Source organism: Calliphora vicina, chromosome 5 (genome assembly GCF_958450345.1).
Source record: "Calliphora vicina chromosome 5, idCalVici1.1, whole genome shotgun sequence".
In the NCBI taxonomy this organism is placed as follows: Eukaryota; Metazoa; Arthropoda; class Insecta; order Diptera; family Calliphoridae; genus Calliphora; species Calliphora vicina.
Genome location: NC_088784.1, coordinates 16975259 through 16991801, shown reverse-complemented (window position 1 = coordinate 16991801; position 16543 = coordinate 16975259). Strand labels below are relative to the sequence as shown.

General features: G+C 31.8%; 3 protein-coding genes across 3 annotated transcripts; 1 reads left to right on the top strand and 2 right to left on the bottom strand.

The window, feature by feature from the left end:
• The first annotated feature begins 2220 nt into the window (after positions 1–2220).
• On the top strand, positions 2221–7394 carry LOC135961940 (spondin-1). The gene is made up of 7 exons (XM_065513592.1): positions 2221–2423; positions 3239–3630; positions 3698–3910; positions 3967–4221; positions 5656–5827; positions 5882–6294; positions 6357–7394. The coding sequence occupies exons 1-7, from the start codon at positions 2246–2248 to the stop codon at positions 7221–7223; spliced, it is 2490 nt and encodes an 829-aa protein (XP_065369664.1). The 5' UTR covers positions 2221–2245; the 3' UTR covers positions 7224–7394.
• A 501-nt stretch (positions 7395–7895) lies between these two features.
• LOC135960009 (uncharacterized) lies at positions 7896–9879 on the bottom strand. Its single transcript, XM_065511184.1, has 2 exons — positions 8421–9879; positions 7896–7999 (listed from the first exon to the last, which is right to left on the bottom strand). The coding sequence occupies exons 1-2, from the start codon at positions 9877–9879 to the stop codon at positions 7896–7898; spliced, it is 1563 nt and encodes a 520-aa protein (XP_065367256.1).
• A 4845-nt stretch (positions 9880–14724) lies between these two features.
• On the bottom strand, positions 14725–16063 carry mIF3 (mitochondrial translation initiation factor 3). The gene is made up of 2 exons (XM_065511565.1): positions 15652–16063; positions 14725–15589 (listed from the first exon to the last, which is right to left on the bottom strand). Exons 1-2 carry the CDS (start codon positions 15981–15983, stop codon positions 15193–15195), a joined length of 729 nt encoding a protein of 242 aa, XP_065367637.1. The 5' UTR covers positions 15984–16063; the 3' UTR covers positions 14725–15192.
• Between the last annotated feature and the right edge of the window lie 480 nt (positions 16064–16543).

Here is a 16543-nt window from a genome sequence, read left to right as displayed (position 1 = left end):
AGATCCACAATTGAAGCTAAAATTATTCAATATAAAGATCCAGGATTGAAGCTAAAATTGTTCAATATAAAGATCCACGATTGAAGCTAAAATTGTTGAATATATAGATCCACGATTGAAGCTAAAATTGGACTAAATAAAGACCTAGGATTGAAGTTAAAATTGTTCAATATAAAGATCCACAATTGAAGCTAAAATTATTCAATATAAAGATCCAGGATTGAAGCTAAAATTGTTCAATATAAAGATCCACAATTGAAGCTAAAATTATTCAATATAAAGATCCAGGATTGAAGCTAAAATTGTTCAATATAAAGATCCATGATTGAAGCTAAAATTGTTGAATATAAAGATCCACGATTGAAGCTAAAATTGGACTAAATAAACCCTAGGATTGAAGTTAAAATTGTTCAATATAAAGATCCATGATTGAAGCTAAAATTGTTCAATATAAAGATCCACGATTGAAGCTAAAATTGTTCAATATAAAGATCCATGATTGAAGCTAAAATTGTTGAATATAAAGATCCACGATTGAAGCTAAAATTGGACTAAATAAAGACCTAGGATTGAAGTTAAAATTGTTCAATATAAAGATCCATGATTGAAGCTAAAATTATTCAATATAAAGATCCAGGATTGAAGCTAAAATTGTTCAATATAAAGATCCATGATTGAAGCTAAAATTGTTGAATATAAAGATCCACGATTGAAGCTAAAATTGGACTAAATAAAGACCTAGGATTGAAGTTAAAATTGTTCAATATAAAGATCCATGATTGAAGCTAAAATTGTTCAATATAAAGATCCACGATTGAAGCTAAAATTGTTCAATATAAAGATCCATGATTGAAGCTAAAATTGTTCAATATAAAGATCCATGATTGAAGCTAAAATTGTTCAATATAAAGATCAAAGATTGAAGCTAAAATTGTTAATATAAAGATCCACGTTTGAAGCTAAAATTGGACTAAATAAAGACCTAGGATTGAAGTTAAAATTGTTCAATATAAAGATCCATGATTGAAGCTAAAATTGTTCAATATAAAGATCCATGATTGAAGCTAAAATTGTTGAATATAAAGATCCACGATTGAATCTAAAATTGTTCAATATAAAGATCCATGATTGAAGCTAAAATTGGACTAAATAAAGAACTAGGAATGAAGTTAAAATTGTTCAATATAAAGATCCATGATTGAAGCTAAAATTGTTGAATATAAAGATCCACGATTGAAGTTAAAATTGTTGAATATAAAGATCCTTGATTGAAGCTAAAATTATTCAATATAAAGATCCACGATTAAAGCTAAAATTTTTCAATATAAAGATCCACGATTGAAGCTAAAATTGTTGAATATAAAGATCCATGATTGAAGCTAAAATAGTTCAATATAAAGATCCATGATTGAAGCTAAAATTGTTCAATATAAAGATCCAAGATTGAAGCTAAAATTGTTCAATATAAAGATCCAGGATTGAAGCTAAAATTGTTCAATATAAAGATCCACGATTGAAGCTAAAATTGTTCAATATGATGATCCACGAATGAAACTAAAATTGTTCAATATAAAGATCCACGATTGAAGATAAAATTGTTCAATATAAAGAAACACGATTGAAGCTAAAATTGTTCAATATAAAGATCCATGATTGAAGCTAAATTTGTTCAATATAAAGATCCACGATTGAAGCTAAAATTATTCAATATAAAGATCCACGATTGAAGCTAAAATTATTCAATATAAAGACCTATGATTGAAGCTAAAATTGTTCAATATAAAGATCCACGATTGAAGCTAAAATAGTTCAATATAAAGAACCATGATTGAAGCTAAAATTGTTCAATATAAATATCCACGATTGAAGCTAAAATTGTTCAATATTAAGATCCACGATTGAAGCTAAGATTGGCTACATTAAGATCTACTATTGAATTAAAGACAATTTCAAATATTACCAACTATTTCCTCTCCCTTTACAATCAGTCTTTTTTAAAAAATACTTTCTTCCCCCAGCTAACCTTGAAAACCCCAGCCAAGGAGCGATTAAGAGCACGCCAAAGCGATAAGAAATTATTCGCAAATTCTCTTTTAATATTTCATCATAAACAAAACATCCAAAGATTAAACTTGAGGAGAGAGTACACAAGCAATATTGTTTTTTTTAAATAATAATCTTGACTTAAATTATGAAAATTTCATTTAGTCCAAAATAAACAAAGCAACTATAAAGATCACTTAAAATGAAGTGGACGGAAATTTTATTTATTTTATTATTCACAATACCCGAAAATGTATTTACACGTCGTTGCAGTCGCTATCCTTCGAATACTTTTACGCCCAAGTCACCGGTCGATGAAAATTTCGTTATATCCATAACGGGAAATCCACAAACGTATATATTGGGTCAGAGTTATAATGGTGAGTTTGAAATGTGTCTACGAAACGGGTTTTAAGTTGGAGACAAATTAATCTCTTTAGCTATGCTAGACGCCTGTATGTCTGGTTGGCATCAGGCGTCTCGTGTGTTTTATGGTGGCATTGAACTTAATCTTGGAATGTGGATTTAGAGGAGGGTTTTGTGTACTTTTCTAACTCTTACAAATGACACCATTTCCAATCAGAAATTAGTTTCAATTGTAGGTCTTTATATAGTGTGAAATAAGCTTTAATCTTAGGTCTTTATATTGTCTAAAAAAAGCCTCAATCATAGGGTTATATCTAGTCTGAAATAGGCTTTAATCGTAGGTCTTTATAGTCTAAAATAAGCCTGATTCGTAGGTCTTTATATATCTAAATTGGCTTTAATCTTAGATCTTTTTATAGTCTGTAATAATCCTGAATCGTAGGTCTTTATGTAGTCTGAAATAAGCTTTAATTGTAAGTCTATATCTAGTCTGAAATTAGCTTAAATCGTAGAACTTTTAAATTCATAATACTTTAATGGATTTTAAATATCAGAACTGTGAAAATGGTGTATTGTACTATAATCGCACTTTAGTTGTATTGGCAACAATCTCAAATATTGTTTTGGGCGTTTACTGATTAAATATTTTATTCGAAATCTTTCTCTAAGGTTAATTGAGGCGCTTAACTGATAACAGCAGCTTCTGTTTTGGAAATGTAAACAACTTGTAGCTTAGGGCTGGCTTTAATTTGTTACTATTTGTTTTCCGCGAAATGATTCATGTGTTTTTTTGTTTATTACATTTAAAATAATTGGAAATTTCTATTAGTTTCCTTAAACGCTTACAATGGTCATCGCTTTATAAGTGCTAAACTTGTGTTGGAAACTGAAAATGGTGATAAGCCTATTAATGGAGATTTGGGCCATTTTGAGATGGTCGATCCGGTGGAAACACGCTTTAGCCAACAGTGCGTTAATATGATAGAGAGTACCAATACTAATCCCAAAACTAGATTGGATCTAGTGTGGATAGCTCCCGAAGAACCCGGAAATGGTTGTGTTCTTATACGAGCCACGGTTTTGCAACATCGTGATGTGTGGTTTATGGATGATGGTGGTTTAACGAAACGTATTTGCGAGGAGGTGGTGGATGATGTGGAGAGTCAGAAGAAGGATTTAGAGGAGAGACCTTGCTGTGCCTGTGATGAGGCTAGATATGAGGTAAATTAAAGCGAAATAATTTCTTTAAAAACAACAAAACAACTTAATAATATGTTTCCTTTTCTAGCTTACCTTTGAAGGCCTTTGGTCACGCAATCTACATCCCAAAGATTTTCCCACCCGCGGCTGGCTAACCAGATTTACCGATATTCTAGGAGCCGCCCATACTTCCGATTATCGCTTTTGGGATAAGGGCATTTTGGCTTCCCCTGAAATGCAAGAGTTTGCCGAGCATGGTTCTTCCAGGGGATTGGAAAGAGAATTTAATCAATATTTTAAGGTACAAGTCCCAAGTATCAACTTATTCTTCTGTAACTTTTTAATTTATAATTTAAGGAAGGTAAAATACGCACTATCATCAAGTCTAGAGGCCCAGCCTTTCCTTATTTAAATAGTCCTTCGGTGGCCTCGGTACGTGTCGATCCTATGCATCATCAGGTATCGATTGCTTCGAAAATTATGCCCTCACCGGATTGGATAGTGGGTGTACCTGGTTTGGAGTTGTGTTTAAGCAATTGCACTTGGTTGGAGGAGAAGGTTATCAATTTATATCCCTGGGATATTGGCACAGATGCGGGTCCTTCATATACAGTAAGTAGAACAATTTTAGCTTCAATCGTGGATCTTTATATTGAACAATTTTTGCTTCAATCGTGGATCTTTAAATTTATAAATTTTAGCTTTATATTGAACAATTTTAGCTTCAATCGTGGTTCTTTATGTTGAACAATTTTAGCTTCAATCATGGATCTTTATATTGAACAATTTTAGCTACAATTGTGGATCTTTATATTGAACAATTTTAGCTTCAATCGTCGATCTTTATATTGATAAATTGTAGCTTCAATCGAGGATCTTTATATTGAACAATTTTAGCTTCAATCGTGGATCTTTATATTGAACAATTTTAGCTTCAATCGTGGATCTTTATATTGAACAATTTTAGTTTCAATCGAGGATCTTTATATTGAACAATTTTAGTTTCAATCGAGGATCTTTATATTCAAGAATTTTAGCTTCAATCATGGATCTTTATATTGATAAATTTTAGCTTGAATCATGGATCTTTATATTGATAAATTTTAGCTTCAATCGTGGTTCTTTATATTGAACAATTTTAGCTTCAATCATGGATCTTTATATTGAACAATTTTAGCTTCAATCGTGGATCTTTATATTGAACAATTTTTGCTTCAATCGTGGATCTTTATATTGAACAATTTTAGCTTCAATCGTGGATCTTTATATTGAACAATTTTAGCTTCATTCGTGGATCTTTATATTGAACAATTTTAGCTTCAATCGTGGTTCTTTATATTGAACAATTTTAGCTTCAATCGTGGATCTTTATATTGAATAATTTTAGCTTCAATTATGGATCTTTATATTGAACAATTTTAGCTTCAATCGAGGATCTTTATATTCAACAATTTTAGCTTCAATCGTGGATATTTATATTGAACAATTTTAGCATCAATCGTGTTTTTTATATTGAACAATTTTAGCTTCAATCGTGGTTCTTTATATTGAACAATTTTAGCTTCAATCCTGGATCTTTATATTGAACAATTTTAGCTTCAATCATGGATCTTTATATTGAACAATTTTAGCTTCAATCGTGGTTCTTTATATTGAACAATTTTAGCTTCAATCGTGGTTCTTTATATTGAACAATTTTAGCTTCAATCGTGGTTCCTTATATTGAACAATTTTAGCATCAATCGTGGTTCTTTATATTGAACAATTTTAGCTTCAATCGTGGTTCTTTATATTGAACAATTTTAGCTTCAATCGTGGTTCTTTATATTGAACAATTTTAGCTTCAATCGTGGTTCTTTATATTGAACAATTTTAGCTTCAATCGTGGTTCATTATATTGAACAATTTCAGCTTCAATCGTGGTTTTTTATATTGAACAATTTTAGCTTCAATCGTGGTTCTTTATATTGAACAATTTTAGCTTCAATCGTGGTTCTTTATATTGAACAATTTTAGTTAAAATAACATTGTATCATTTTTATTTAGTCTCCCGATCAACCACAATTTCCCGCCGATGTTATAAGACGCATGAGCTCTGATTATCCTCCAGATCCACGTTCACCCTTTTTTGATGAAACACATGCACCCATGAAACCCTTGGCCACCTTGACCATAAAAAGGCAACGTCTGTACGAAAGAAAATGCGAAGAAGAAGATTGTAAGTACAAAAGCAAACACTAAAGTCCAGGAATTAATATATGCAACTTTCTAGCTAACAATACAGATGATATACCCCGAGAATGTTTCACTCATCCCTGGTCGGCCTGGAGTGATTGTACAGCTGAGTGTGGTGAAGGTCGCAAATACCGTACACGTGTCTACAAACAAGCCGATGTGGCTAAAATCTACAACTGTGATGTAATGGTGAAAAGGAGACAAGATAGTCCTTGTCAGGGTCAAAAATGTGCGGGAATGCAAAGCGGTTTTGGTTATCCAAACTATGATGAAGAGGGCGATATGTTTGATGTTGGCATGCCACAAATGCCAATAAAATCGGCAAAAACCAGAGCCGAATGTGTGGTAGGAAACTGGTCGCCTTGGTCTCAGTGTAATGTTACCTGCGGTGAGGGTATGCGGGAACGATCGAGGGAATATGTTAATCCCTATAATGAAAGAGAGTGTCAGGTGAGTTAAACTTAAAAACAAATATTTTCTAAAGTAATTTATTTAATTGTTTTTAAAAACAGGATGTTTTCTATCTTAAACTAAAAGAATATAAAAAATGTCAAGGCCTTACTTGCTTGGGTCATATAGCAAATCCCCCCCTTAATGCCAATGAAGAATATGCTGCTGAGAATATAGATTTTGATAGTAATTCCCAGCAATATAACACTGGATTTCGTGTAGCTAACAAACCCTATGAACCAATTGACAGTAATTCTCAGCAATATAACACTGGATTTCGTGTAGCTAACAGACCCTATCAACCTATTGATACTGCCCCAGATTACACAGTTCGAAGAGGTCTGACAAACGATTTATACAGCAAACCGGGCAGATCGCAGCAATATATGACAAAATCCCGTCAGCCTTTAGATCCTGACTATACAGACAACACTGATGAAAATCAACAGCCACAATATAATTTCCAGACAGAGGATTTAAAACAGGATCCAATTGAAGAAGATCTCACTAATAAACCTAAGAACAATTATGCAAACTCAAGAACAAGGGAGTCAGTGAACCAAAGATCTACTTATCACAAATTAAATCAAATGCAAACAAATTATGCCTTACAGAATCAGCGCCTTTTTAAACCACCTCCCGAATATTGTTATCAACCTTTAAATATAATACGCGGTTGCATAGATCAGCGTGTCGTTGGAAATTTCTGGTTCTACAACTACTGCACGGATGAATGTATGCTGTTTGCTACGGATATCTGCGATAATAATCGCAATAAGTTCCTCTCACTGGAAAAGTGTGAAGAGCATTGTGCCGCGCCCATGCGGAGTGTGGGACAATTTCTGAGACAGAAACAAGCTCAAGGATGTCGGGCAGCTCAACATAATGATAGTAATTTTAAGAAGAGAAGAGATTATTATAATGTTTAGTGTTTAGTAGAGGCACTTTATCAGTTGTTTTATATTTTTGTTTTTTTAGTTTAAGTTTGTTATAATTATACGCTCTTTTGTTTGATAACGAGGGATCATTTATAATTAAGTTTTGTTGTAAATTATTTGTGAAATAAATAAATTATTGGTTATATTTTTTTTGTTAAATAATACACAAATTTGGTATTAAATTAAAGTTATGTTCAACGCAGAAATAAGATATTCCAAATCAAAACGAAGTACTCCTTAATATATCAGATGAAACTGATATATTGGAAGCTAGAAACGTCAAAATAAAGAGTTTTCCAATAAGTGCGGGTCAGTTGACAGTCTGCTGTGGCCATGTTGTTTTGTCAAATCTGTTGTTTATTATTCAGTCACTGGTGCCAAATCGTAGGTCTTTATATGGTAAAATTTTAGCTTCAATCGAAGGTCTTTATTTAAACCAATTTTAGCTTCAATCGTGAATCATTATATTGAACAATTTTAGCTTCAATCATAGGTATTTATTTAGTCTAATTTTAGTCTCAATCGTAAGTCTTTATATAGGCCAATTTTAGCTTCAAACATGGATCTTTATATTGAACAATTTTAGCTTCAATCGTGGATCTTTATATTGAACAATTTTAGCTTCAATCGTGGATCTTAGGTTAGGTTAGGAAGGGGTGTGCATTATGTGCACTTCCACTCGGAGACCTTGACGTCCATTGTGATTCCGTTCAAATAGGTAGACAAAGAGGATAGCCGTAGAGTAATAGAAGAGACCAAAGTACCGCCTGTTGAAAAGAGAAAGAAAGAAAGATAGATCTTTTCATGGATTTGGACTCTCTGTAGAACGTCCCTTAAATAGCCACCCTATTCCCTTAATGAAACCTAGTATGTTGCTTAGTTTGCAGCCAGCAACACCAAGTTCGTCCAGAAATCTATTTCCTAGCCATCTAAGTCTGTGACCCTGTAACCTAGGGCAGTTGCACATAATGTGCTCTACTGTCTCTAGCTCCTCTGCATCTCCACACACTCTACAGAAGTCCTGTGTGCAATTATACCATTTACCCTTAAAGACCCCAATTAAGCAGTGGCCGGTTAACACTCCTACTAGAATCCTGAGATTATACCTATCCAACTCTATCAGTGTCCCAGTCGCGCTCGCATTCAGTTTTGGCCATAAGGCCCTGGACACTTTGCAATCTGACCTACTGCCCCAGGATTGATTTGTATATTCACAGAATTTTTCGTAAATTAACCTATAGTAGTAACAAATGGGTGGTTTAACATTCCGTTCCCTAGTATCATGATCCAGATCAGAACCATGTCTAGCCTGTTCATCTGCTACCTCATTTCCCTGTATATCACAGTGCCCTGGTACCCAACACAATCTTACTGAGTAGTGTACCAATAGCTCCTCTAGAGCTCTCGTACAGTCTTCTACTAGATTGGAGTATATTAGATAACACTCCAGAGCCTTTAGTGCCGCCTGACTATCCACGTATATTGTCACTTCAGCTCCTCTATTGACGTGTGCCTTTATCAACTCTGTGGCTTTCCAGATCGCGAAGATCTCTGCCTGGAAGACGCTACACTCGTTAGAGAGTCTATATGAGCGCTTGATGTCATAGTCGACCAAATATACCCCGGCCCCTGTACCAGAGTCCATCTTGGAACCGTCAGTGAAAACTGCGCACCCATCAAACAGTTGATCGGATCCAACCCACTTATCCCTAGTAGGAAACTCTACTGGGGGTGATGCACCGAAGCTAAAGGTCGCGATCTTATAGTCAGAGATTCCAGATGGAATAATGTCATGACCAAAAAGACCTGCCTCATACAATATCATAGTGTGACCTGTCCGCAAGGGTTTTACCAAAGAAGACTCTGATAGTCTGAGTAGGTTCCTTGCTGCCACACTCTCAACATAGTTCTCAATGGGTAGTAGGTTTAGGATTATATCCAAGGCCGCCTGCGGGGTGCTACCTAAGGCACCTGTGATGCCCAGACATGCGCACCTTTGAGCTTTATTGAGTATAGCCCTGTAGCTACGTTTCCTCATTGCCTCCCACCACACTGTGCAACCATAAGTAATAATAGGTCTAACAACAGAAGTGTAGATCCAATTGACCATACTAGGTCGCAAGCCCCAGTTCTTACCAATTGAGTTCCTGCATGTATAGTAGGCATTGAGGCCCTTTTTTAATCTCTCCTGCGTATTTATTTTCCATGACAGTTTATTGTCAAGGAAGGTTCCTAAATACTTGGCTCCCCCTGATAAACTCGGCTCAACACCGTCTAATTTCGGCAAATTGAATCTCTCTACCTTGTACTTCCTAGTAAATAATACCAATTCTGTCTTTGATGGGTTTACACCCAGCCCGTTAGTTTTCGCCCAGGACGAAAGATCGCCAAGCGATTCCTGCATGATGTCACTGATAGTTGAGAGAAATTTTCCCTTGATCAGGATTACCACATCATCCGCATAGGCGACTATCTTCTTACCCTTAGATTCGAAGGTCCTAAGAATAGAATTAACCGCCAGTAACCACAAAAGAGGAGAAAGCTCTCCACCTTGTGGTGTTCCTCTGGTAACCCGTCTTCTAATCACATCGTGGATCTTTATATTGAACAATTTTAGCTTCAATCTTGGATCCTTATATTGAACCATTTTAGCTTCAATCGTGGATCTTTATATTGAACAATTTTAGCTTCAATCGTGGTTCTTTATTTTGAACAATTTTAGCTTCAATCGTGGATCTTTATATTGAACAATTTTAGCTTCAATCGTAATACAAAATAAGCTTCAAACAAAATAATATTTTTGGTGAAAAAAATTCGGTTTCAAAAATCTTTTTACCGATTTTGACCCATTGTAGATTCGAATTACTATTGCGTTATATACGACGTTACAAAAGCCTTGAAATATCTATCATTAGCTATCCATTAGGGTATTCAATTAATCGGGTTTCTGGTTTAATCGGTTAATCGAGCAAATAATTAATCGAGCTTTAGATTTATTCGGTTAATAATCGGTTAATTTAAAATTATTCGATTAACCGAATAATTTCTATTTTCATTTTAAATTGAAAATACAACAACGAATTTTGTGTACAAAAACATAAAAAACAGCAAATAAGGTATTTGAGATAATTTTTGTAAACATATCGCCTATTTGCTGCAACAACGTCATAACTCAAAATTCGGGTGTTTTAAACAGAGTAATACAAAATATGCGCCATTTTTTAGTCTTTCATATACATAGTTTTATCAGTTTTCAAAAACGTCAATTATTTATTGTGTGAGAGTTGTTCTGAAATCGCATGATTTGTTAAAAATTTATATAAGAAATGTCATAAAACATTCAAAGACGTTTTTCTCGAAACGACTTTTTTTTAACTTTGACGTTGTTGCAGCCAATGAGCGATGTGTGAGTTTTTTAGGGTTTTAGTGAGATCTTCTGAAGTAATCTTTTATAAAAAGATTAGAATTTAAACGATTTTTTTCTTTAGATTTAATAAAACTTTTCTTGGAAAAAAATTCTCTCGTAATATGATCTAAATACTAAATACATAGTAACATTTTATTATTTTCTTCTATTCAAATCATCTTGAAAAAAAGTTTCAAGGGTTTTTGTTTTTTCAGTCGTGGTAGCGATTCTCGTGGAATTGCCCATATGTCAGTTGTTATACATACTAACTAATCATGTTTATTGGATGTTCAAAAAATATCTAATTTTAATTTGAAATTTGTATTTGAATTGAAAGAGAAAAATAAATCCAAAAAAATGTTTAAAGTGCAAAAAGAAGGAATTTCGGTTAATCGGTTAATCGACACAAATTAATCGGTTTATTTGTTTTTTGAAAATCGGCAATTTTAAATTATTCGAACAGTTAACCGTCCAAAATTAATCGGTTAACCGATTAACGGTTAATCGATTGAATACCCTACTATCCATCCATATTGTCTATATTAATGACTTAGTAATCCAAATATAAATCGAAGTTGTCCCGGTTTTTTACTCGTTGACATAAAAATTCAGACCGATAACACTGCGGAACAGAGATTTTGGTGCCCGAGATTTGAACTACGTTTTGTACAAGCTGATGAACCCTCATTACTATGTTATACTTGATTTTTTCCAGTCAGCTCGCGTTTTCGAAATATCGCGGTTTTTATATTTTCATTGAATACCCTATTTTTTTGTGTTTTTCTTAAAAATTTTGGGTAATGCAGCTAAGAATGTGAAATTTTTTTAGCATGAGGATGGTATACGTAAACATATGCTTCTTTTGACTATAATAATTCTAATGGCTGTTTTGGAATATTTGTCTGATCTTTCAGGAAAGTTGAAATTTGACTCTTTTAGCTTTATCCTTAATAAAATTGTGCATTATGAAAATTTTAAATAAAAATTTAGCACTGAACATTCAAGGCATTATAGCGAACAGTTTTTAATTAAAATGAAAAATTAGTTAAAAATTTAATGAAATATTTAGATAATATCCCGAAATTATACATCCTAAAAAACTATTTTTTTTATAAATAAATTTTTAGGTAGTCATTAGTCTTATTTCTTAATACACATTTAAATCTAACTACAGCAATATAAATACTTCATTTGAAGTTTTTAAAAATATTGCGAATTTTGTATTTACGTGATTTACAGCGTTTTTGGTGAAAATATCTTAACATTTTTATTAAAAACACTAGTATTTTATAGAAAAAAATTAATTTTTACAAACATATAGATTTATTTCTACATTATATATCCAGGAATTGTCTAAGCTGCGAATTTGAATACCAAAGTAATCAAAATACAATTGGAGAACAGTGTATGTAATTGATTTTCGCTGATCTTTTAATATATATTCGCCACAAATGTAGGAAAACATATTAGGATCTTTAACACAGCATCTCATCTTACTAGCCATAATGAAATAATATAACAAGAGAAATTATATTTAGCAAAAACAAAATTTTTGATTAAATCTTTAGTTTATGTATAATCTTGCAGGTGTAAAACATTCAAGTTACTAACATTTGTATAATTTTTTAATACGAAAAACATATGAAAAATATTGTAAAACTTTGAGTTATTTGCCAAATAGTTTGGTATATTTTCAGCGAATTTTCAATATTTTTATATTAATTAGTTTATTGATATGTTTTTATTGTATATAGTGAAAAAATTTTGAACCCTTTTACCATAGGTCAAACTTATAAGGATGAAACTGAAAAAAGTTAATTTTCAACATCCTTGCGATATCACCAATATATCCTGAAATTTAGATAAACAAAATTGATGTCAAAGAAAAGATAATTTTGTGTAGAATACCAGTACAAAAATTAATTTTTAATTTTAGTCTCCATTTATGAAATAATCAAACAAAAAGAGAAAAAAATACAGAAAAACCAAAAAAATTAAAACCGCGATATCTTAAAAACAAGAGCTGCTCAAAAAAAACTAAAGATAGTTTCGACTATGAAATGTCACATACATGTTTTATCAAAAACATTTTCCGCGGCACCAAACCAAAATGTCAATTTTGTTCCTCTGTGTAATGGATTAAAAAAAAAATTAATTTTTCAAAATCTTTTTCACCCATAAATTTTTTTCAACCAATAATGTTTTTTACCAAATTTCCATCCATAAATGTTTTTCACAAAATTTTCACTCTTAAATGAATATGAGAAAAAGTTTAAAAATTGTTCTGATTAAACTTTCAAGAAAGTCTCAAATTGGACAATAAGTGTTCGCGATAAAAATATATAAAAATAAATTTAAAAAATTTAAAAAAAAAATTCGAAAATTTTTTTTCCAAAAAATGAAAAAAAACAACTTTGGAAAAAAATTAATTTTGTTTACCTAAAAATATTTAATATTTTTATTTTGAAGTATAATTTAGTGTTTATAAAAAACCGACTTTTTAAAAAACCGGTTTGTCGGTTAACCGAAAATTGGCCTTTTTAAAAAAACCGGTTTTTCGGTTAACCGACATCGAAAAAACCGGTTAAACCGGTTAACCGTCATATATGTATAGAAACATAAAATGTCCTATAAAGTATACACAGCTTTATAATTTGTAGTTTTTAGTCGTCAGGAATGGTTAATATAAATGACTATGAGTATACAAAAGTGCTAAGTCCATTTTGTTTTGTAAAAATTTCAAAATTATTATCTCAGTCAAATGGAATTGAGTATAAATTTGTTACTAACTATATAATACTTGTTTTAATTATTGATTTTTTTCATTAAATTTCAACCAAAAAATATAAATCAATTTTTTAATTAAATATTTGATAATTTTGAAATTTATTATCACCTCGACTTTCTGATATGAAACAGAAAATGTTACAAGTCCCAAAAAAGGACCTATAATATGCAAACGCACTTCTTCTTACTGTTTATTTGTCATTATAAATCATACCAAATATGTAAGTAATAAAACTCCATTATCAGATCTCATAAATATTTCAAATCATGGATTTTAGAATGTTTTTTGTCTCTCCTGTAATATTTCTGAAAAGGACTTTGTACACTAAGCTAACGAAGATTTAGATTAACTTCTAGAATTATGCGGAATTTAATTTTTATAGTTTCATTATGTGCAATTTATTCTGAAAAAGTTTTTAAGTAAACCCATCGTCCTCTACTATTTAGAATCATTGAAATTATTACAACTTGCCGTTATAGTTAAAGTGACCCTTAAGGGTACCTTTTTCTATTGCTTAAAGTTACCTTTAACTATAACGGCAAGTTGTTATAATGGCTCTCAATAGGTTTGTATTGTAAGTCATTAGTTTAGGTTTCAAATCAGACCAATAATGTGTGTACAATGAATATAAAAAAAGCACAAAACCATGAGATTTCTTAAGTTTAGACCTAAATTTTAAAAACCGGTTAACCGAGTGATAAAAACCGGATAAACCGGTTAACCGAAAATCAACATTTCAAATTAACCGGTTCGCAAAAAACCGAGATTTCGAAGAAAAACCGATTTTTCGGTTAACCGGTTAACCGGTTTATAAACACTAGTATAATTTGATTAAGGGTATATAAGATTCGGCACAGCCGAATATTGCTATCTTACTTGTTTTCTATTATTTTTAAATCCAATTTCATCAACAAATAATGCGATTTTCAATATTTCTTTTAGCGTATACTAAAGTTACTATTGGTATGTTCAATAAAAAAAAAAATACTTATAACGAATTATCACAAATCGGTTTTGATTTTCAATACAAATTACAAAATTTTTCTTTTTAAAATTTTTAATAATTTGTTATATATCTTACCTCTTTAGCATGACAAATTAAAGGACGTCAAATATCACCAAACTAAAAATATGTCTTTTTTGAAATAAATGCCATCGGAAAATTTAATATCGTGGTACAGAAAACAATCCAAATATGTACAGCAAAGAGCGTATGATGATTTGATGATTATGATAATTACAAATGCCAATAAAATACCTCCTTAAACATCATTGCATACAATATCGAAACATCTTGATTTATGTATATATGAATGTATCTTGAACTATCAGTCGTTTAAATTTTTATTTGCAAATTAGAAAAAAGAACTAAATATTAAATTATTTTATATTAACAATTAACAATAAATTAAAATAAAAACCAAAAAATCGAAAAAAATTACTAACATTTTCCTTTAAATATCATTTTATCATTATGCCGGTTATCAAAAGCCATTTCAATTTAAGCCATTTTTATTCTCCGCCATTTCCAGCTCATTTGCTTTATCCAGATAATTCCACCAAAACACATACTTAACAGTTATAAAGCATATGCTCAAAAACGTCAAAGCCAAGGGACCCTTATAAGTACTGGCCATGGAGGAGTGCGTAGAAGCCGAGGAAGATAAAAGACGTTCTTCACTGAGATTTTGTGTGGATAATCTAGAATAGCAGCGTATGTTGTGTAGATGTAAAAAATTGAGAGAAGCCAAATGGCCCACTGCAAGTCATTGGGTAGTGCCAGCAGATTTCTCATTTGCTGGAGCTGGTGCAACTGGTAATATAGTAAACTTTACTATGTTACCTTTAGTACGTTTTTGCACAATTTTGCCTATAACTTCGGGGGTTTTAATGACATCCTCTATGGTTTTATAGATTTTCTCACAATTGGCCATATCCTGCTGGGAATTGCCCTGTATTAAAATGCGTACTTCATGTTGTTTAGTCAACCATTTGGAGATGTTTTTCAAACGTGAGGATAAATCATGATCAGCTATGCGTGAGCCAATATTTAAGGACTTTTCTGATTTCTTTGTAGTCGATTTGTCAGCGGCAGCATTTGTTTTATCAGATTTCTTCGAGTCGTTCAGTTCACTTTGCAACATTTCGGCAGCAGTTAAAAGTCTAATAATCAAATAGGTACAATTTAATAGCAACATTTGCTTTAATACTATATTTATACTCACTTATAAACCGGCCTTTGTGTTTTAGTATCCATATCTTGCACCTTTACCAAATGCATTGATCTACGTTTGGCCAAATTTTTGGCATCCTCCAAAGCTGTTACTGTGATATTTTGATTCTGAATTAATGTTATCTTAAGCGAATCCTTGTGCTTCTTCGCATTATTAGCATTGTCATTTTGTTGCGTCGTATTTGGGTTTTGTTTGTGGGGATTTAGAATCACATTGGTGGTTTTCAAACCTTGCAGCTGTAATTGCTGGCCTTGTTGGCAATAAACTTTAAGAAATTGCTTGCCCAAGCTAAATTTTAAAGAATTTCTAAGCAAAAATGCCATTTTTGTGAGTTTTTTATTAAATTTCCTTCTATTTGTTTTGTAATTATGCGCGAATTTTCTAGCGTTCTCTCTTTCAATGCAAATAATCAGCTGTTTTGTGACTTTTGTTTTTGAAGATAGCAAACAGAGATGCCATATTGTGGTACTTTTAGTAAATAAACAAAACAACAAAGAGGAGAGAAAGAGAATTATTGATAAGCCAAAAACAACAATAAGAGGTCTTATTGGAATCGTTGCCAATTAGATGAATGAAATTAACCGTTATTTTCGAAATAAAACCATCGGAAATTAAATTTTCATGGTTTTGTTTAATAATATTTTAATAATTTCATTTATTGAAAACAACAGATTCAAAACAAGTGTATGGTATCTCTTATAAAACAATTTGTGCTGAAAGTAAAAATATATCTTGTAAACTATTGATCTGACTGCGAAAAAATTGCACATTTAATTACACTGTTGGAATACAGTGTGGGCTACAGGTTATAAAAGTATATTGCGCAATGACCACCACATAATATTCCGTCTAAGGGCTAGGACTCGCGATTAATACAAATTTT